The 20,961-nt window shown below is 42.4% G+C and overlaps 1 protein-coding gene across 2 annotated transcripts in view; it reads left to right on the forward strand.

Moving 5' to 3' along the window:
• Pax3 (paired box 3) overlaps positions 1 to 20,961 on the forward strand; it is a 95,055-nt gene that overhangs the window by 4,196 nt on the left and 69,898 nt on the right. For both annotated transcript variants that reach the window (XM_055616835.1, XM_055616836.1), the window contains exon 4: positions 135 to 269. In XM_055616835.1, coding sequence (XP_055472810.1) covers positions 135 to 269 — 135 coding nt within the window. The remainder of the gene's footprint in view (positions 1 to 134; positions 270 to 20,961) is intronic.

Genomic DNA, 20,961 nt, shown 5'->3' on the forward strand with positions numbered 1-20,961 from the left:
CACACACACACACACACACACACACACACACACACACACACACACACAGCCTTGGCTAGGCCTTTGAGGTCTCTGTTGGGACCAATGCCTACGCATCTCAATTGTGTGCGCTCCCCCTTTCCGCTTATCCCCAGTGAGTTCCATCAGCCGCATCCTGAGGAGTAAATTTGGAAAAGGAGAAGAGGAGGAGACGGATCTAGAGAGGAAGGAAGCAGAGGAAAGCGAGAAAAAGGCTAAACACAGCATCGACGGCATCCTGAGCGAGAGAGGTAAGGGGCCCGAGTGGGCCTCGAGCGCGCGCTCTGAGGAGCACTAATTCTCAAGACTGGCGGGTCTGCGGTTGCGCTGACCCCCGGTGGCTCATCCCAGGCCTCACCCCAGGCCTCGATCAGCGCCGCCGCCCTAGGGAAGGACATTCAAATGAAAGACCAGAAAGGTACTTGGTATTAAGCAAAAAAAAAAAAAATTCTCTTTTCTAATTTTCCTTTTCTTTTCCTGGCGATCAAATCCAGCGACTCACTCATGCTGGGCAAGTGCCACATTCCAACAGTACTAAGTCACAAATTATTGTGAGTTCTATTCTTTGCCGCCGTTATCTAGTTCCTTAGAGTTGAGAAGTCTGAAAGGCGTTGCAGGTGGACGCTTTGAAGATGGAAACTAAGCTTCTCTGAAAACTTACGTGGGCAGAGAATATGGAGGTAGCTAATTAAGTCTGGGGACTTGAAGTAGCTTTGACACTCTGGGAAAAACTGCGCGTGGGAGAGAGTTAATGAGAATGTGATGCTTTGCCACCTCTGCTGCCTTAGAAATACCTGTGTGCATGTGGCTACTTTTCGTTTGTTTTCAAGTGGGAGGAAGTTTAACCTGTCTGTGTCCAAGGGGTGGGTAATACCTTAACAGGATATGTGTCCTTGAGCCCCTAGCGCTGTCAACCTCTGTCCCCCAGGCGTACAGACCACCCAATCCTTGTTAGTCCTGTGGCCTGTCAGCACCAACAGAAAAAATCTCCCTCCAGGGGGTTGAGAATTATATATAGATTGTTTCCCTATTACCTGTTTGGAATCATCGTCAACTGTAAAAGTTCATAGAAAGAACCCTTTTCTACCAGGGCTTTCTGACACAGAAGAGGAAGAATTTAGCATCACAGATTGTTCTATCTGCTCTTTTACCTCCATTGTGTAGCTTTGGGACAGCTCTGGCTTCCCAGGAAAGCTGCTTTACAAACCAATACAAAAGCTGTACCTTCAACATTTAGAGTTGGATGTAACTACCCAAATGCCTGACTTCAAAAAAAAAAAAAAAAAAAAAAAAAACGGAATCCCAGATACTCTAGGGCACACACTTAGTCAAGAAAAAGCGGGGAGATGTTAACGTCTCTGTCTTTACAGCAGGGGCTTCTGTGAGCCCTGTAAGCCTGGAGAAATGCTTTTCTGCTCACCTTTGTTTTTTAATCCAGCCCTAGCTCCAGTCTAGATGGGCTAGAGTAAGGAAGGCAGGTGTCTGAGGACTCAGACTTCTCCCAGGCCCAATGGGACCCCAAAGTGTAGGCTGGAGGAGGCTTTGCCTGGATCCACGGCTTCGCTACTTGTTGCTGGAAGAGGCAGGCAGAGCAGCCACTCACTCACGGCAGCAACAACCCGAGACCCAGGAGACAAAACGTCCCAAATGAGCTGGTCAAACATTTGTACAACTTTTCCAGCGTTTACAAAGAAGGCCTTCTCTACACAATCTACACTTGGAGATGAACTTGGGAGACAAAGCCTGGAGAGTCCATTGAAACTCACACTTTAGCTTGGCCCAGACAAAGCTCCAGCTCCCAGCAGCTTGATGTGGACAAAGGAAGGCAACCTTTTTATAATTCAAGGAGAAAAGAAGAGAAAACAGCCCCACAAAAGGCCCAGAATAGACATTATGGGCTTGCAATGAGGGATGAATTATTCAATGAGCCCCAGTAGCTGCCGAGCCAGGAAGTTTTATGGACTCTCCAGCGTGGAAAAAGTGGCCATTTCACCTACAAAATGTTTCTAGTCTTTTGGGTCGTCTGGCTGGGCCGGCTGCCATTCAAGGGCAATTGCTACCATTTTTTTAAATTGGAGTGTTTCCCCTAGTGAGGGCTGCGTCCTTGAACACACACACACACACACACACACACACACACACACACACACGACCCTCCCTCAGAGGCTGAAGTCTAATTTAATTTGGGGTTGTCAAGGAAGACGCAGCCTGGGTCCCTTCGGTGCCTCCAGCTTCCTTTCCGGATAAACCCTGGAGGGCAAAAGGGGCCCAGAGAAAGGAAAGAGTGAGATGCATTTTGAAGTCTAGAAACCTCAAATACTCTGGGCATCAAAAGTCTCCGGCGGTCCCACTTGTAAAACAGAATGGATGTTGAGAAAGGGCTCTCTGAGTCTTGGAAAAGGGGAGGGAAAAGCTGTCCGAGGAGGAACTTTCTCGGTGTCCCCACCGCTGCTGTGTGCTCTTGCCAAGATGGGCCTGGTACCTGCTGCGGAGACTGGCTTTCCTGGACACAAATTTGGCCTGGGGTCTGCTTGGCAGATGCTCGGACGCAGGGAGAAAGGCACTCAGAAAAGAGGTCAGAGCCACCCTCTTGTTGTCAAGATCTTGTCCCTTCTCCTAAACGGTCCCCGTTGCCTTTCTCAATTTTCCTTTTTCCTCGTCCTACTCAAGAGCTGCGCCGCAGCGCTCGCAGCGGGGGCTTCCCGCCCGCCCGGCGCTCTAACTAGACCGGAGGCTTAGTGGACCCCCGCCGAGCCCATCCCTCCCGCGCCCGCACGCCGGTGAGAAGAGGGCTGGGCGGCCGGGGGACCTTCCACCCCGGCTCCCTACCAACCGGTGCGGACAGAGCAGGCCCAGCCGGACCAGCCAAGTCCCAGCTTAGGCACCCGGGGCTGTGGCAGCTCAATGGGCGCCTCTGTTCCTCCCCCGGCGCGGCCGAGCGGGCCCGCGGGCGCTGCCACAATAGGCCGAGCCCCCGCTGCTGCGCCCTGCGCCAAAGCGCCGCGCCGCCCCTCCCCGCGCTCCGGCCGGCGCGCAGCTTAGCTCGCCGGGCTGCAGCCGACTCAATTGCCTCCTTTATGTCCCTCTCACTTTCATCTAGACACAGCCCGCCTCCCCCTTCTTCTCCCCTGCTCTCTCTCGCTCCCTCTCTCTCTCTTTTTTTCTTTCCTCCCTAGCCCGAGGCTCACATTAGTGAAATTTCTGCAACCTCCCCCATTTCTTCTTCTTCTTCTTCTTCTTCTTCTTCTTCTTCTTCTTCTTCTTCTTCTTCTTCTTCTTCTTCTTCTTCTTCTTCTTCTTCTTCTTCTTCTTCTTCTTCTTCTTCTTCTTCTTCTTCTTCTTCTTCTTTTAAAGAAAACCCTTAACACAAAAGCGGTAACTAATCGATAGAGGCTGCTCCTTCATCATCCTCTTCTCCCCTCCTTCTCTGCCCCCCTCCCTCCGCCTCTTCCTCCTCCTCCTCCTCCCGACCCCCTCCCTTTCTCTCAGCAGGGTGACGCTTTTCCTGTTGGTGAGCTTTGGGCAAGATTTTTGCTTTGTGCCGTAATGGAATTGCCGGACAGACAGGGACTGTAGACGGACACGCGACGGGAGGACTCTCGCTTAAATATTTAGATGCAACGTTACAATTAAGGACTTGTTGCTGTGGCTTTGAAGGGGAGCGTGCTGGAGCGCAGGGGAAAGAGGCCAGATTGCCAAAGTGATGTTTTGATTGGGGCTGGAGTCACACTTTCGTGGGACTTTCCACACGCAGATCAGTGTGGGAGGCTTGCAACTATTGCTGGGATGAAACAGAGAATTCGGGCGCAGGATTCCTGGGGAGCCGAGATTCCCTTCACAGTTCTTCAATTTGTGAAGGAAAAACAACAACAAAACAAAACCCAAAACAGTGCTCCCCCCTCCCCCCCAGAAAATGAAAGTGTCAAAAGTTTTTCTGGAGCCCCTTTTGTGTATAAGCTAATGTTCTTTTATTAAATTAATGACAAATGATGTCAGGTTTAAAAAAAGTCTGTCTATTAAAGAAAAAAAAAGGTAAAGTTCTTAGAATAGTTCGTTTCCAGTAGATGTATGGAAAGCACGTTCGAAGGAAGGGAGTCGTGTTGAGAAAAGCAAAAGCCATTTGCTTCTTTCAAGTTGGTAAGGAAGAGAATTGTTGGTGTCAGGTTGATGCGGCGGCGTTGAGGTACAGAATGAACTTTCCCACAGATTAAAATAACGGGGCGGAGGATCGCGGGTTTGTGGACCCAGATCTTTTATTGCTGGGCACTTCCTGACCATTCCCAAGTCCGTTTGTCAGAAACAAGAATCTACTCTCACCATCTAATCTGGACTTGGAGCTAAATTTTAAAGTTTTGAAGCGTTAGCAGTTATACTCAAGGCGAGTCTCCCAATTAAAAAAAAAAAAAAAGTGTTGGCGACGACAGTGCTTGAATTAGTTACTGCATTAACTGTCCCGAGCCAGAACAATGGGAAGGTAAGGGTGGGAATTCATTGCTTTTTAGCATTTCTTTTTCTTCTTGGTCGACTGGGTGAGTGCTGTATGCTTACTTTTTAGCCTTATTGAAAACATGCAGATTTTCTAATTAATGCTTGAAATCATATGTTTATTTTGGGGTTTGATGTGATTGTTGATAGCACTGAAACAGGAGGTAGGGGCTTCCAGTGTGTAATAATTACTGAAGGGTCATTTAAGAGTCCCCAGGGCTGAGTCATAAAACCCACCCGGGCGGTGAGGCGGAACCAGAAAGTGTGCCTGGGCTCAGGCAAGTGGAATATACAGAAATCAATCAAGTGAACAGGAGCGTTGCACTAAACCCTAGTGGTTTCAACATCTATGAGTGTCCTGGGGACAAAACAAAAATTATTCTTAATCGTGAAATTAAATGTCCAAGTTATACACTAATAAACTGTCAGCAAAACGAAAAACTGGCCGGGGACGCTGAAACTTTCAGTTCGATGGGACCCCATGACAGGAAACCTATTTATTCACTCCAGTACGTGAAGATTATGGAACTATTAAGTGCGAGAGAATGTACCATGTAACTCACCAGCCACCAACTGGCAATTAAGCTTCGTGTCTTATCACACTGGCTGCTCTAGGGTTGTTTTACAACTAGGAATTAAAATCTGAAAGAAGAGTTTTCTGCAGCCCTGGCCAAATATTGATTAAGTAGCCGTTTGTTGATACTATTGTCATCCATTAAAAAGCCAGGGGCTCGCTCAGCCCCTCAGTAGCCACCTTCTTTCGTCAGGGGCTTCTTAAGCACCCAGATCAAAGGAGGATCATTTCAATTTATCTGTTCTAGGAAATCCTTCTTTTCCTCTGAAATCTCTAAGGAGGAACTGACCACACTCTCCTTGAAGAAACAGGAACTGAAATCAGTTCCATGTTGTTGTCTTATAGAGAAGGCTCATGGGGTGTTTTTTCAATTATCCTGTGGCGATTTTGTGTTCAGAACTGAGGCTGTTGATTTTTTTTTTTTTTTTAATCAAGTTGATTCTCCTTTGGGGCAAAGGAATGGGAGCTACTATGTGGTATGGCAAATTTTCTAAATATGAATTTGTCACTATAATCGCCTTCCAGGCTGGAGTGTTGTACAGAAAAGATACCAGATTTTTATGTGAACTAGATGGAGAATAAATTTCACAGAAGGTCATGAGGTATAGAGGCTATGTGTAGCACTTCCATAATTTTTTGTTTGCAGATGGTTAGACAGTTCTTTCGTGTACTTAAAATCCCTGTGTGCAATGTGCCTCGTCGGGGTTTATTTACAAGAGGCTCACTAAGAGCTAGGCTGGTCCTGGACTTCATAAAGGTGCACTTATCCTGCAAACTGCTCTTCTCCAGGCATCAGCAAGGTACCAGCATAGAACCTAGTGTATTCCCACATGTTGACTGCTAGGAAAAACACCTGAATCCCATCATAACATAGTTGTTGATTTTTACATCAACTATTAGGTTTCTGTTTGTTTAAGAATTTAATATATTTGCACTGGTTTTTCCCTTTTTTATGATGGCAAAAAAAAATTCTTTCGAGGGCTTTTTTTTTTTTTTGGAAATATACCATTTCTGTGCTTAATTTGCAAATTCCAACAAATTACTCTGAGGTTCTACAATTTATGTCGGAGTCAGGCTTTGGATATTTCACTGTAAATCGTGTATGTGCCGCTGTATGGGGCCCTGTGAACTCCCCTGCAGTATGCATTTTGATTCTAAAATATGATTTTATGAGGGTTTAATTTTTTTTTTTTGTTATTTACTTTTCCATTCTTAAGCAAGGTGCATCTTGACATGCAGCCAATGCCGGCTATATTTATAATGATAAATATTTTATGTCAGAATCCCACACGTTTACTTGTAAGTAATTTATCTATTAATAATTCATCCGTGTTTAACTAAGACTCGCTAGCGTAACATAGCGCTAACCAGTCAGTACAGTATAGTAGAACTGCCTGAAATGGATGGAACTTCAAGTTAGAGTCAGCTTAAATGTGTGATGATTTGCCTTTCTTGGGTCAGGTACAGCATTACTGAATCCTTTGTTGCATATTTCACTTGTACATGCCTTTTTTTTTTTTCCCTTTAAATATACATACAGAGTTAAAGCAACTTTCTCCTATTGAATGTTAGTCTGTGTGTTCAAACATTGCCAGGGAGGCGATAGATGCCAGATCCAAGTTGGGCCTGATCTCAGTATCAAGAAGAGCTTTGCTGATTTAAGCACAGATTGCCTCTGTCTTCCATTTGATCTCATTTAAAATTCTGCAGCAAGATTTAAAATGCCATAAACTTTGCTAAGAGTCACATGCAAGATGGAAGCAGGATGGCCCTCCCAGGTCCTCCTGCAGTGGATCCCAACCTTCCTAACACGGTAGCCCCTTGACACAGCTCCCCATGTTGTGGTGACTCCAGCCATAAAATGACCTTTGTTTTTACTTCAAAACTATGTGCTACTTTCATGAATTATCATAATGTAAATATCTAATCTGCGATCCGATCCACAGGTTGGACCGCTCTCTTACCGAGAAAGAAAATTTCCCCTCACCAGTCCTCAATAGATCAGGCACTCTCCTGTGTTTTTATCACTTTGCAGTGGGTGGTTTTTGCTGTCAACAGAATATTTTCCCTCTAGGAAGTTCCCTTCCAGTGATGTCTTCTGGGATTAAAAGCTAAAACAAGGAGAAAGGATGTAACATTTCGAGTCTCAGTTCTGATATTAGCAGGTATCTAGTTGATTGAGATACATTACAATGGACGTCAACCTTCCTCTTGTTGCAGCCCTTTAATACAGTTCCTCATGTTGTGGGGACCCCAGACCATAATTATTTTTGTCGCTGCTTTATAACTATAATTTTGCTCCTGTTATGAATTGTGATGTAAATATCTGTTTTCTGATTGTCCCACGTGACCCCTGTGAAATGGTCCTTTGACCCCTAGGGGGTCACGACCCACACGTTGAGAACCACTCCCTTAGAAAGTTGGCCAGGTCAAGGGTAGACATGAAAATGTAGGTGAGAACAATTATACAAGTTTTAGAAATCCTTTCCTTTGGTTTCCTGCTTTCCTTTGTTTCTGATGAAAAGGGATGGATCATTTCTTCTGTGTAGATGGCTATTTCTCTCTTTAAAAGAGAAGTTGTATTGCAACAAGGAGCGTCTGTGTAAAATTTAGAATTTGATTTGATGAACTAACTTTCCTCCCAAAAGGGAAAGTGTTGAGAAGCCAAATTAGTTTACGTGGCAAATAGCAAGAAGTTTACAGCATTTAAAATTCCACGGCAGAATTTTAAATAAAGCAAAAGAGAAGAACACATGTCCCCTTTGGGCCAAAGCAACTTGATGTGTGTCATCTGAATTTTTATGTCCTCCTTCTACTGTGGTGACAAATGATCTTTTTTATTGAAGCTAGAATTCGCAACAGACAAAAAACAACCTACTGTACGTCTATGTCTTTAGACCCATTCAGTAATTTACTGACTAAACTTTCTTATGGGCTTTTAGCTGTTCAGTTTTACTGTGTTTATTAATACCAGTTCTCAATTCTAGGGGCCAATTCTCCTTGTTCTGGATCCAACCCAACAGATTCTATTCAGAAACAGCTTATTAAAATGCTTTGCAATGAGAAGGGAGCCTCTTCAGCACTGACCAAAAAGGTTGACGAAGGGAGTTACAAGTTTATCTTCAGCATGTAATGATTCATACGATCATAATAAAAATTCAAAAAAGCATAGAATTATGGAATCTTAAATGTAGACCTTTAGAAAATAAAACTAATAAGTACAGCTCTAGAAAGAACTGCAGCCTTAAATATGCTTGGTCCTATACCATTGATGGACATCACAAGTAAATTAGGATAGAAGAGCCAAAAAGAGAGGGAGAGACAGAAAGAGAGAGAAGGAGAGAGAGATACAGTTAATTACTTTTCAGTATTACAGCATGGAATTGGTTCTATTTATTTTTATTTTTATAGTGAATGTTGATATGGTCACATCTTTGCGTTTTAGAAGAAGGTTAGCATTCTTATTTTGTGATTTTTTTTTTAATGAGTAACATAGATATATTAAAAAAACCAACAGTTATAAACACCTCTTATTTCTTAGCATAAAGTTCTAGAATAAACATGAGTCTGTTTGTTTTTAACTTAATTACTCTGATACTAGGGGTTGCATTCAGGGACGGACAGTGTCAGGAAGCATTCTGCTATTCAATGTCCCCCTCTTCATGTCAAACATATATCCGAAAGTTTAATATTCAAATGTATCATCATCATTACAAAAATCTCATCCCAAAGGATAAGTGTGTTTGTCTCTCTCAATTATCATAGCTGAGCTTAATTTGAACTAAAGAAAATTAATTGGCATCATTTATTTTGTTGTGACAAAAGTGGTAGCTCTCATTTTTCCGAAGCCTGGATTGGACAGTTTCCTGGTTGAAGGTTGTTGGAGCACTGGGTGTTTTTTTGTACCGTTTGATTTAGTGCTTTTCTACATGTTTATGTGCTCTAAAAGGACACAATGCCCAAAGTAAAAGTGGCCCGTGCTGGCCTTTACTGATTACCCTCTGAAACCGAGACCAAGAGCTATTAAGGTATGACATCGTGAACGTTACTTTTGATACAAGATGAAGTGGGTCATGCTAGTTTCCAAGGGTTCTGTCAGAGTAAGATGAGAAGATGGTTTTGTGCAAATAACATCTATCCTAGGAAGGCTCCAAGTCCTGGTGGGGTAGGGAGACAAAACTCTGAACATGCTGAGAAAGCGACCGGCCTACAGATTAGCAGATGGGCTCTGCCCAAGGGCAGATAAAAGCTCAATTCAAGGCTTAGCAGCAACAATGCAAACCAAACACACACACTCACCCTTCATACACAGCACACACATACACACACACTCCACACACGACACTTTCCCAAGTGCACAGGCAGCTATTTAGTAAAAAAAAAACAAAAAACAAAACAAAAAAACCCAAAACAACAACAACAAAAAAAAACTTAATTGATTTCATAGGAAAAATATCACTGATTGTCAAAGGATTTTTTTTTTAATTACTTTTCCTTGCCAGGCTATCTCTTTTTCTCTTAGATGAATGTATTGTTTGCAAACTTTTATTCACTTGTTTGTCTGTTTTGCTGGGTCAAAGACAGGCAAACTGCTTTGTGAAAATTGGTCTCAGCGACTTTTTCTTCTTCTAGAACTTGAAAACTTGTTTATTTGGTGGACTTCCCCATCATTTCTCATTATTCCCATATTATTCTCTTAATCTTTAGCCTGCCCATTCTTCATGTCCTCAGAGTTCCGCATGCGAGACTGTGCGCGTTCTCAATTCTTTGTGCCGTGATCCTTCTTAAAACTGGAGCTCAGAAGTGCTGAGGAAACTTTCTACAGTAGCCATCTTAAACTGGAGGGTAAATTACAGTGACCTTTTAATTTGATTTTCTTCTATGTAGCCTGCCCCATCCCCAAACTGTGTGTGTGTGTGTGTCCCCTGCATTACTGGCATGCACTGTGGATGAAATAAAAGTAGCTTGCTCATGAGGCTCTAGGGACCCAGACCTCCTGCCCCTGTCTCTGGCTGATGCCCCATGACAGTGCAGGCCCTGGCTGCACGGAAGGTTGTTTTTCTTATCCCCACATGCACCTGACCTGTGTCAGGAGTAGGTCAAGCTGGGGCATGGCCGGTTTACGCAGCTGTTGCGGCTTAGGGAGCACAGCAGGCAGCCTCTGCTCCTTGGCTGGCCGGGGCCCCAGCAAACTGATAAAAACTTATTGGAGAGCATGCCACCTTCCTTCTGGATGCCCTCTATGCCTCTGAAGGCTTTCAGATGCAAGGGGACAAGGCTCTGTCAGCCAACTCTCAGCTCCGCAAACAGCTCTCACTCCGAGGGTCATATTTGCAATAAGCCAACACTCAGATGACGAAGGTTCCTCGTTAGTTTCAGTTTTCAAACCACCATATTTGTTGTTGGGTGGATAAAACACTTGTTTGGTACAGAATCCCAAAGTTATGACTGGAAACAGGATAGCATGTTTTCTTTTTCTGTCTACTGGATATCAAGCAATACCTTGATAAATAAAAACTTGAAAAAATATCAAGTTTTTCTGGAAACTGCAAACAAATATGCAATCAACTCGCACGCATGGTGTGTCTCTCGTGTGTGTATGAATTCATTCTTTTCACCTTTTGTAGAAATAGCAATTTTCTGTGTCAACTATTCTGCGCCTCATTTTTAAAATTTTATTTTAAACTCTGCATTACGTCTCAGTAATTACTCTTCGGCAGGGCTTTCTTAGCCCTGTTTATATAGCTGCATACTATTCCGTTATATTGGCAGAGGGTGATTTATTGTACATTCAAGAGTGTTTCTAATGTAACAGCACCATTTGGCACAGATGTGAGTTTATTTATAAAATAAGGGAATGACATTTGTGATTTTTGAGAGCCTTGCTGGAATTTGGGTTCTGTGTAGAGAGCAAATGGTGGAGGAGCTGAACATTTGAAAGGTGGAAGAGTATTTACCTTGTGGGGGGACCCTGTGGTAAGCAGACAAGACAGTTCCCTCTGTCTCAGTCTGTGGGTTTGAGTTTTGAAACTACTATTAAGCCTTGTTCTAATAGCAGTGACTGCCTTCTAGAAACTTCTCCAATATTTCAGTTTCTTCAAATGGAACATCTTCTAACTCGAAGCAATTATTTTCTTCTACTTATTGGGTCCTTTTAAAATTCTTTTTCACTTAATTTCATTCCTATCTAAAGTAGTCTCCCAATGTTAAGCTTTTTTGCTTAAGCTTGTTTTATACTGGAGACATTAGGGGCAGTTTACATAATTTAGATGTAACTTTTTTTTAACTGTTAAGCTATAAAAGAGAGATTGTCTTCCAAGGATCCCCAAGCTGGGTTTGAACTAGTAAGTCACAGAATACAGTGTTGTATTCTAACTTTGAGAAGTGCTGGCTTGGGCTGTATTCTAACTTTGAGAAGTGCTGGCTTGGGCTTTCTTCATTTGGTAATGGCTGACTCTTAACATTGCACATTTTAAGGGAGTATGTATCCATTCCATTCCCTTCTACACACAAAAGGCTTTTTATATTTTTTCACATACCTTACCTCTCTCAAATCATTTTGGCCTATTTCCTCTTAAATCTGATGTTTGGGAACTTAGTTGCCGAGACCTGGCTTACCTAAATTGGGAGAGAGAGTATGGACCAAGCCAGAAAGAACTGTGCCCCAACTATCTAAGAAAGACAAACCAATCCCAACCCCCAGAGACAGGGAGAGGTGATCGTAGCAGATGTTATGAAGCAAATATTTCAAGCCACCTCTCCTTAGAAACAGGCTTTCCAGCAGCAGGAGAAATAAAGGGCTAGGGAAAGAAAAGACTTTTGAAATTAAAGTCTTAACTGGCTAAAACAAAAACAGGATAAGAATAACAAGACTTCTATCTTGACCATCCTTGTGGTCATCCCAAGATGCTCAGCACACAGTCTGTCAGGATAAGGTGGGAAGGTGCATGTTCTGCAAGCTGAGAGAGACACTGTTAGCTTCCTGGACCCCCTTCTGCTTTTCCCCTGCCTTGCCTGTGAGATCTAAAGTGGTCAGTTAGGCAGTGTAAACAGGCTTGGTGTTAGGGACAGCTGCAGAGTGCTGAGAAGAATCAAAAGCAGACTTTCCCCTCTCCCAGCCCTGAACACAATTTGGATTGAATCAGGCCTGTAATTTGAGGCATCTCATTTCTACCTGTAAGAGTTTTCAGCTTCCTACATATGAGGGAAGGTCTATGGTTGGCTGATTCCAAAAGGAAGATTCTGATGTGTTTTTTTTTTTCATGTCAATGCAATGTTGTTCTCATTGACACTTAGACCATGTAGAGTAAATTTTCTCAGGGCCACCATGAGCAGAGTGGTGGAACTCCGGATATATGACACAGCCTCACAATGCTTTTATCGTTGGTAAAGAGAGATGGCATGTAGAAGCCAGACTCTAGGGGACTAGCTTCACAGTCATGAGAAGATGCCTTTTGAGAGAGTTCCTTTTGTTGTTACTGCTGTTGTTAAGATTCTGTTATTATTTTATACATATATGAGTGTTTTGCCTATGTGTATGTATGTGCACTGCATATGTGCCTGGTACCTGCAGGGGCCAGAAAAGGGCCTCTGATAATCTGGAGGTGAAGATAGTTGTGAGCCAGCGTGTGGGTGCTGGGAAACGAACCCACGACCTTTGCAAGAACAACAAGTATTCTTAATCACTGAGCCATCTCTCCAGCTCTGGGAGAGGTACTTTTTCACTCACTGTCAAATTGTAAACTTTCAGGGTGTGTGTGTGTGTGTGTGTGTGTGTGTGTGTGTGTGTGTGTTGTGTGTGTTATACATGTTGCATATATGTTAGTGCTTAGGTGAATACTCCCATGTATGTGCGTGTGGAAGCCAGAACAGGACACGTGTGTGTCTTCTCTTACACTCTACCTATTTCCTTGAGACAGGTTCTCTCACTCAACCAGAAGCCTGCCATTTATGCTCATCAAGAAGCTCCTGAGGTTACCTGACTCTTCCCTGGCACTGGGGTTATAGGCACATACAGCCATGCCTGGCTTTTTAAAAATGTATAGGAACTGGGCATTCACACTCAGGTCCTCATGCTTACCAAGCAAGGACTCGTACCTACTGAACCATCTCCATCCCCAGAAATTCTTGAAAATAGAAAGGGACTCGTGAACCCATCTGGGAGGTTGTACCTCCATCCTCCATTTTGTGATTTCTAAGTAGGTGAGATCTCAGGGTCTGGAACTTGCTTGAATGTTTTGGGCCATCTCATATCCTCTCAGACTGTTTCTATAAGGCCTGGGAATCGTTTCTAAGAAAAAAAGAACAGATAAAATGGCGGATCCTCACAATGCCTGGGGTATAGACTAGTAATCCTCTAAGGCAAAACAGGACTGGGGAGCTCCCCCAGCATGGATGCCTTCCAGGTACTGGGCTGCTTGGTTTTATGCAGACAGCTCACATCCATGGCATTCGTCTGTGTGCAACACACAGTTACTACAAAAGCAATAGAAAGCCAACTTCTATAGTTTCTTACTTGAAGCCAATGTCTGCTTGTGGTCACTAGTCCTGCCAAGCTTTGAATACTTGCTGAGTGTTTGTCTGGGAAAAGAGGGCAAATGGATGACTTGGAATAGAGTGTCAGGTCAGAAATCCCAGAGAATCAGACTTCAGTGTGCATGGGCCAGAGGGATGCCCCAGCATTGGGAAAGCTGCTGATAGACGGGAGACATTTCACTCATAGAAGGTCAGGATGGCAAAACAAACCCTCATCTGTTTGGGATCAGTTTCAAGGCTTTTCTCAGCTTACTTAGTGAAGGTTGGCTTCTCTGTGTCTTTCCTTTGCCTGTGCTGTTCTTTTTTGGGGGGCATCCTTGAAGACAAAGCCAGTGGATACTTGGGATGTAGGACTATGATAAATGGTCAGTAGATTAGGGAAATATAGTTCTTGCCAGACTTAGTTTGTAATGGAGAGCCAGTATATACCTTGGTCAGATAGGAGAGGAATCATGTCATTTTTACAAATAATACACAGAGCTTCATTTTTGTTGGATAACGGTCATTATTTTATTTTATTTTTTATTTTTGGTTTTCCAAGAAAGGGTTTCTCTCTCTAGCTTTGGCTGTCCTGGACTTGCTTCATAGACGAGGCTGGCCTAAAATTCACAGCAATCTGTGTGTCTCTGCCTCCCTGATCTTTCTATTTTCTGAAAGTAAAGACCCACATTAAAACTACAAGGGAAGACAATGCCTATCTTCCACACTGACATTTCTGTACATGGAAAATCCTTTTGGAAAAAAAACCTTAGGAGCAATAAAATAAATTGTCACTCAGACAGTTCTCCATAAGAAATAATGTTCCCAAAACACGCTTAGTTTTTTCACGGGCGTGTCTGAGGATCCCCTTGTTCTCTAACCTCCTCCTCCAAGACGTTTGAAAATGATTTCCTTCATCCATTGTTGTATGGGTAGGGGAATTGGTCAGTGTCCAGGCTGGTCTCTTCTTCTCCCTCCTCTCGCTTTCCTTACCTCCACCTGCCTTCTATGAAACCCTACCACACAAATATCCACTTCCACCCAGCTTGCCCTTGCTCACAGAAAAACTCAACAGCTTCATCACTTTTCAAAGTGATCTTGGGATTGGCCAGTCTAGTGTGGAGGAAAGGTGAGATTCCTTTGGAAGAGGCAAGGAACAGGTTTCATCAACCCCCAGCAAATCCTGTCTTAAATGTGTGTGCTGACAGGATCAGTTCAGCCAGAAGGGCACTCCTTGCTGGTGGGGAGGGACCAGGATGCTCCTCTGAGCTGTTGAAGATGATGTGAAGTCCCGTTGACCCCCAAGAATTCTTCACTACAGGTGCTCCTTCTCTCATTTCTTCTGTGACAGGGAAGGGCCTTGGCCTTAATGTTTTGGGCTCCTTGGCAAATATTCAGCCAGAGAAAAGCGTTCAGGGCTTTTCAGGTTCAGAGCTGTAGGGTAGGAATGCACCAGTGTGGGGCTCATCTTGTCTTCGAGCTGAAAGCTTTTCCTCTTCGGCTAAACTGATCTGAGCTCTCACATTTTCAATGCTTCCAAAACACTTGTCAGAGGTCTAAGAAAATGCGTCTGTCCTCCTCTGGAAGACCTAAGTTGGGAAGGATATTCTTCCTGGATGCAGCAGCTGAGAGGGCTCAAATCCCCAGAGCCTCTAGAATCTAGACTCTAGATTCTAGGTTACTTGGTGTTGGGTTTGAACTCAAGGGCTTCATGCATGCTAGGCAGGAATTCTATCAACTGAGACACATTCTCAGGTTCCAGGGCCCTTGAGAACCTCAGAAGCATACCACTTTGGGGGACACAAGCCATGAGGCTCTGAATTGAACAGCTGGGCTTTATTTTTGTCTGTTTTTAGTTGATGTACTATTAAATTTATCACAGGCTCCTCTTCAGTTGGATCTTTTGAGTTGGTACTTAGATTCTATTGGTATTCTTTGACTATTGGGTTTTGTCAGTGGATTTAAGACTCTTAACAGCAATCAACCTCTGTTAGAAGGGACGCTTGTCAGAAGTGGGTTTTCTCTCTGTTTGTTTTTCACACATGGTTCTATGTAGCTTAGGTTAGCCTCAACTTTGCTTTGTAGCTGAGAATGACTATGAAGACCTGATTCTCCTGCCTGTACCTTCAGAGAGCTAGAACCACAGGCATGTGTCACTTGGTTTACGGGTGCTGAGAATCAAACCAAGGACCTTGTGCATGGTAAGCAGGCATTGTACCAATTGAGCCATATCCTCAGCCCCCGGAGGTAGATTCTTCACAGAACTAAAGAGCTTGAGAAGCTGGACCCATGGGAGACTCTTTTTGGCTCTGACAGGGGCCCAAAACAGTGTCTTAATTTTCTTAGATTTTTTTTTTCAAATGATGCAAAAACTAAGACGTGATGGTTTTCTCCTCAAGATGGGCCTCTAATTCCCAAATGCTGCGGGTCCCACAATGCTGCATCTGTGGAGTGAGATGGCAAGCGTCTGCACGTGGAATGAGACCATGGTCCAGTCACACATGAGAACAGATTAATGTCGGTGATGATGCGCTGGCCTCCTCCATATGTGCTTGGGACCCGCGAGCTTCCAGTATGGCTCCTTCTATCAAGTGTCTTGTGTTGCTAACCCAGGAGGCCAAAGTGTGAATCAGGCAATTTCTCCACCTGTCTTTTCACCACATAGCATCCTTGGTGCTCACAGAGAACACCTCAAAAAGATCTGGGACTGATGCCTTGCAAGCGGATGAGGAGTCTTCACTCACTGGAGAACAGCAGGCAGGCAGAACCCTCCTTTGTCAGGCCCTTGGTTCCCTCAGCTGTCAAGGTGGCACGAAGCAGTAGATGCTTCTGTGGAGTAAGTCAGTCTCTGGAGATATTTCTGTGGCTAGCTCGCTTCCTGAGTCTCTGGCCCTTCGGAGCATGTACATACAAGGAAAAGTGAAAGCTGAAGCCTTCAACCTTGGCAGGCAGTGGTGGCTGTGGCTGCCCCACAATGACCAGCAATTCTAGCAGCCCTAGGCAGCTGGTCTTAGAAACAGTGGGGCTACAGGCATCTCGAAATTCAGGACAAGAGTGCACAGACCACGACTGAACGTCTAAGCAAGTGACTGTTTTGCCTTTGGGGTGGGCATAGAATGGCTTCAGGTACCAGCAGATAGTGGGTAGGATCAGGAGTTGAAGAGGTGAGGCTCTGCATGTCCCCACAGGTGGTCAGACAAGTATGATCTATCTGCACAAGGGATGTATGCTTTCTTGCTCTTGCTGACAAAGCTTGGCTTATAGAAGAGGCTGAGAAAGTATGAGGTGTTGTTTCAAGGCTGTATATAATTCTGTATTTATATTTATATAATTCTGTTATTGCCTTCTACAGAATGGTAGTGGTTTTTTCCTGTTTCCAGGGACACAGAGATTTGTGATCAATATTTGAAATGATCTTGAAAGAGAGAGAGGGAAGAAGGAGGAAGAGAGACAGGGAGGGAGGAAGGGCAGAAGAGAAAGAGAGAGAAACAGAGAGAGAATAGATAAGAGAACACTTTACTTACTCGGACTGATTCCTTGCCATATTTTATTATTTTAGGTGTAGGTTAAATAAGTGAACTGCCTCACACTGGGCGTTGAACAGTTGTCAAAAACAGAACTGGGCAAAGAGACTTTCTCTTCTATTTTCTCTGTTTTTTTTTTTCTTACTTATTTTGCCTTGAGTTGACACACAAATATACATCCAAAAATTCTTTGAAAGTCTTAACTGAGTTAATAAACATTTTTTTTCTATAAAAACAATTTGGGAAAAAATTTGTAAAAATTTAACAAGAACTCACTTAAAATCTAAAAACTCTTTCTTTCTTTCTTCCTTTTTCTTTTTTCCTTTTTAGACTTGCTGTGAGCATTTTAGAAACTTGGAAAGAATGTAAAACCTTTTCTTTTTGGACTGAAAACAACACAAGGCACAATGTCATGGTCTATCAAGAGAAGATTTTATTAAGTTTTGTTTTCCCTCTACCTTTTTACCGTTTTGTTTTTATGGAAATTTATTTCAACAGTTGACATTTAACATATGGACTTCTAAGCTGTACATTTTGAAAATAGACAGAAATTCATTCATGTATTTCAATCCTTCACTGCTAAGAGTGAATGATAAAATTAACAACACACATTGCATTCTGAAATTTTAATATTTACATGTACAACTTTTTAATGTATCAAATATCCCTGGCTCGAATTTTGTTGTAGATTTCTTTATCTTAAGTAGGTTTATGGAAACACATGTAAGCAAATGTTTCTGTGTTTACTAATCTTTTGAAATTGAGGCTGAATGCTATAAAATGAGACTATTAGGAGAAAATATATCCCTTGTACAACCAGAATAATGAGCACTACCGTTTACCATATGAAAGAGTTTATTTCTATTTTTCTTACTGATTATCCTGTACTAGATCAAATATATTGCAATTTTGAGCTCTCAATTGCAAATTAAAATTTTTTTATTTGATAAGAGTGAAAGGCCGTGCTCAACCTTTAGATTAAAGAAGAAATCTGATCTTAGCCACTTCTAGCCAATGCTTGACTCTTTTTTTTTTTTTTAAGTAACTCCATACAAATCAAAACAATCAAATGTATTGAACTCCCCTTTTTTTGATCCACAAGCAAGCCCCTGTCTTACACTGATACAGGACAGGCTTAAACAGGTTGTTGGAAGTCACATTTGTAAGAGTTTGGGCATAAATTTGTCTAATATAGTTTGAATAGTAAGATAGCCATATAACTTTTAAAACGGCAGCATTCATAATGCTGTGCCAAATTTGGGGTGGTGCACGGTACTTGATCTGAGGATTTGATTTCCTCAACTTATTTTTTTTTCTCATGTTTTCTTAGGGAAGTGCTAGTTGAGATTCGAAGAAGCGTTGTTATTCTGTTTAACTATATAAAAACATTAAAACATTTTAGGGAATGCAAAAATACATATGTTTCATGTTAAAATATTGAGACATCTTGGATATTTTAATAACATTTCCACTCTAAAGTAGCAAAGGCAGATCTTTTCTTTCTTTTCTTTTCATTCATTTCCCCCTTTCTTTAGACAGGAGTTATATTCTGATTAAAGTAATATGAACTCTTGAGGAAAGTACTTTAATGGTGAAGCTTGAGCTACTTTCTTTGCTGTTAAAGGCTTTTTGTTTGTTTTGTTTTGCTTTATAGGGAGGATGCACTATGAAAGTTATTTTTGTAATCAATTATAAATGCAAACATAAATTTTTGCCCCCTAAAGTCCAAAAATGTTAAAGTGAGACTGTTGGAATACATGCTCTGGGACAAGTAAGTAAATTACACATATATATTTCACCAAGGTCACTCCTATTAATCATTTGTAAAGATTTTGTTCAACAATTCACTTTGAATATTAGTGAGACCTGAAGAAAGTGAACCAGCAGAGCAGAACCCGGGGTGGCCAACACTTATTCTAAACGTATAGTTCATCTCACGAGCCTTTTTGTGAAATAGATTTCTCACATCAGATTTAAAAGGCCCTCTCCACAGGAACCAAATAAATACCAGACTTTGAATTAGCTTGCAGGGCATATAACAGTTTAGATGGGCTTCTGTTAGTAAGATGGAAACTGCTTCGTGAGGGAGGAGCAATTTTCTAAGAAAAAAAAAAAAAATCCCAGCCCCTGCTTTGGTTTATTGAAGTTGCAGTTTTTTTTTTTTTTTTTTTCTTCTGCTATAGTCTCAAGAAATGTTAAACTATCTGAAGGGGACAATATGTTTCTCAAGAGACCCCAAACAAACAAATGAGGAAAGAAATAGAAATCATCCCGAGATGCTGAGGCTCTATACCAGCTGTCTTCACTAGGCTTTGCCTGGCTATAACCACAAAGGAATATTAATTTTATGAGAATGGGTTGACTCACAAGCTAGGATGGATCAGGGGCAGTTGGGTTTTTTTTTTTTTTGTTTTGTTTTGTTTTGTTTTGTTTTTGCATTCCTTCATTTTCCCCCCCCTCACATTCTTTTGTTCACTTGACACCCAGCTTTTCATACACAGCTCTGCAGGCACCTCTGCTGCGACCACCGGACAGTCTGTTCGAGGAGGAAAGAGTTTCTCTAAACAGCAGCCATAGTTTTAATTAAATACGGTTCATCCTGTCTACCTCAAGCAGCTGAAGAAATAGCTGTTGGCATCACAGTACTGATGAACTTATGTTCTCTGGTGTTAATGGGACAGGGGATGTTCTTGGTGGTTCAAGAGGAGAGAAAAATAAACCCCCTCCCCGAAACTTGCCGAAGTCTTGTGGCTATTATTATTGTTTAAAATTAAAAAGAATCATAACGTAACACTCGTGTGCCATTCGTGTCGTGTAGAGGATGTGCAGGTTGAAGAAATTATTTTGTTTATTAATTCTGCTTCCATGTCCTGCCAGGCTGGCTCAAGAGAAAGGAAAGAAAGGTGTAACTTTAAGCACACCCTGATTTGTTCTTATTACATAACAAAGGTCTATTTCTTTATCATGTTATCATTCCGTTAATAAAAATTAGCTACAATAACAGCATCAACTTTAAAACCCCTCCAAGTCCAGGGGATTTTCTTTCACAATGAACATGAATACTGTTCAGAAATACAAACAGTCAGAGGATAACTTTAGGTCTGAAAGAGAAACCTGGCGAGGGTAATTGAATAAGCCTGGGTCCCCTGACCGTGTCATGGTGAGGGCAGTCAACATGTCATAATTAGGTTTATTGAGGACCATTCCAACAATCTGCTTCTATTCTTCCCTCCTTATTGTCCACAGCTAGGCAAATAGCCAAGGGACAAAGGAATCAAGTGCTGACAAAACATGAAAGAGGAAAAAGATTTAGCTGCTTTTATCAAAGAAACTGAGAAGGACTTTGTGTAAATAAAATAAGTGGCTGGCCATCCTGCATTTAGGCAATGCCGTTTTCATTAGAATTAATTCTTGACATATTGGAATAGTTCCAAGGAAGGATTTCTACTTCTGACAAGTTTAATTTGTAAATTAAAAACAGTTGGTTAAACATGAGCCTCCATCAACAAAACTTAACCAAAGCCATACTCTGTAGAGGCCTAAGCAGGTGAAAGAGAGAATGGCTTTGAAAACAAAGTCTTCCCCAAAATTATGCAAATTCTTACTATTTCATAACAAATGTTGTCCATTGAAGCCTACAGCAGGATGCCTGCTCCTGGAGCTTGGTAGAGACAACTGTTTTCTTCCCCTTTAAGCCTCTTTAGTTGACATAAGACTTATTCCAGGCTTGGACAACCCGCCCGGTGCTTGGATGAAGTGGCGGTAAGGTTGGAGGAGGAAGCCTTATATTTTACAAGGATCAGGCCAGTACGACTTCTGTTAGTGTACAAATTCCAGGGTAATGCT

Source organism: Psammomys obesus, unplaced genomic scaffold (genome assembly GCF_907164565.1).
Source record: "Psammomys obesus unplaced genomic scaffold, mPsaObe1.curated_primary_1811, whole genome shotgun sequence".
Classification (NCBI taxonomy): domain Eukaryota; kingdom Metazoa; phylum Chordata; class Mammalia; order Rodentia; family Muridae; genus Psammomys; species Psammomys obesus.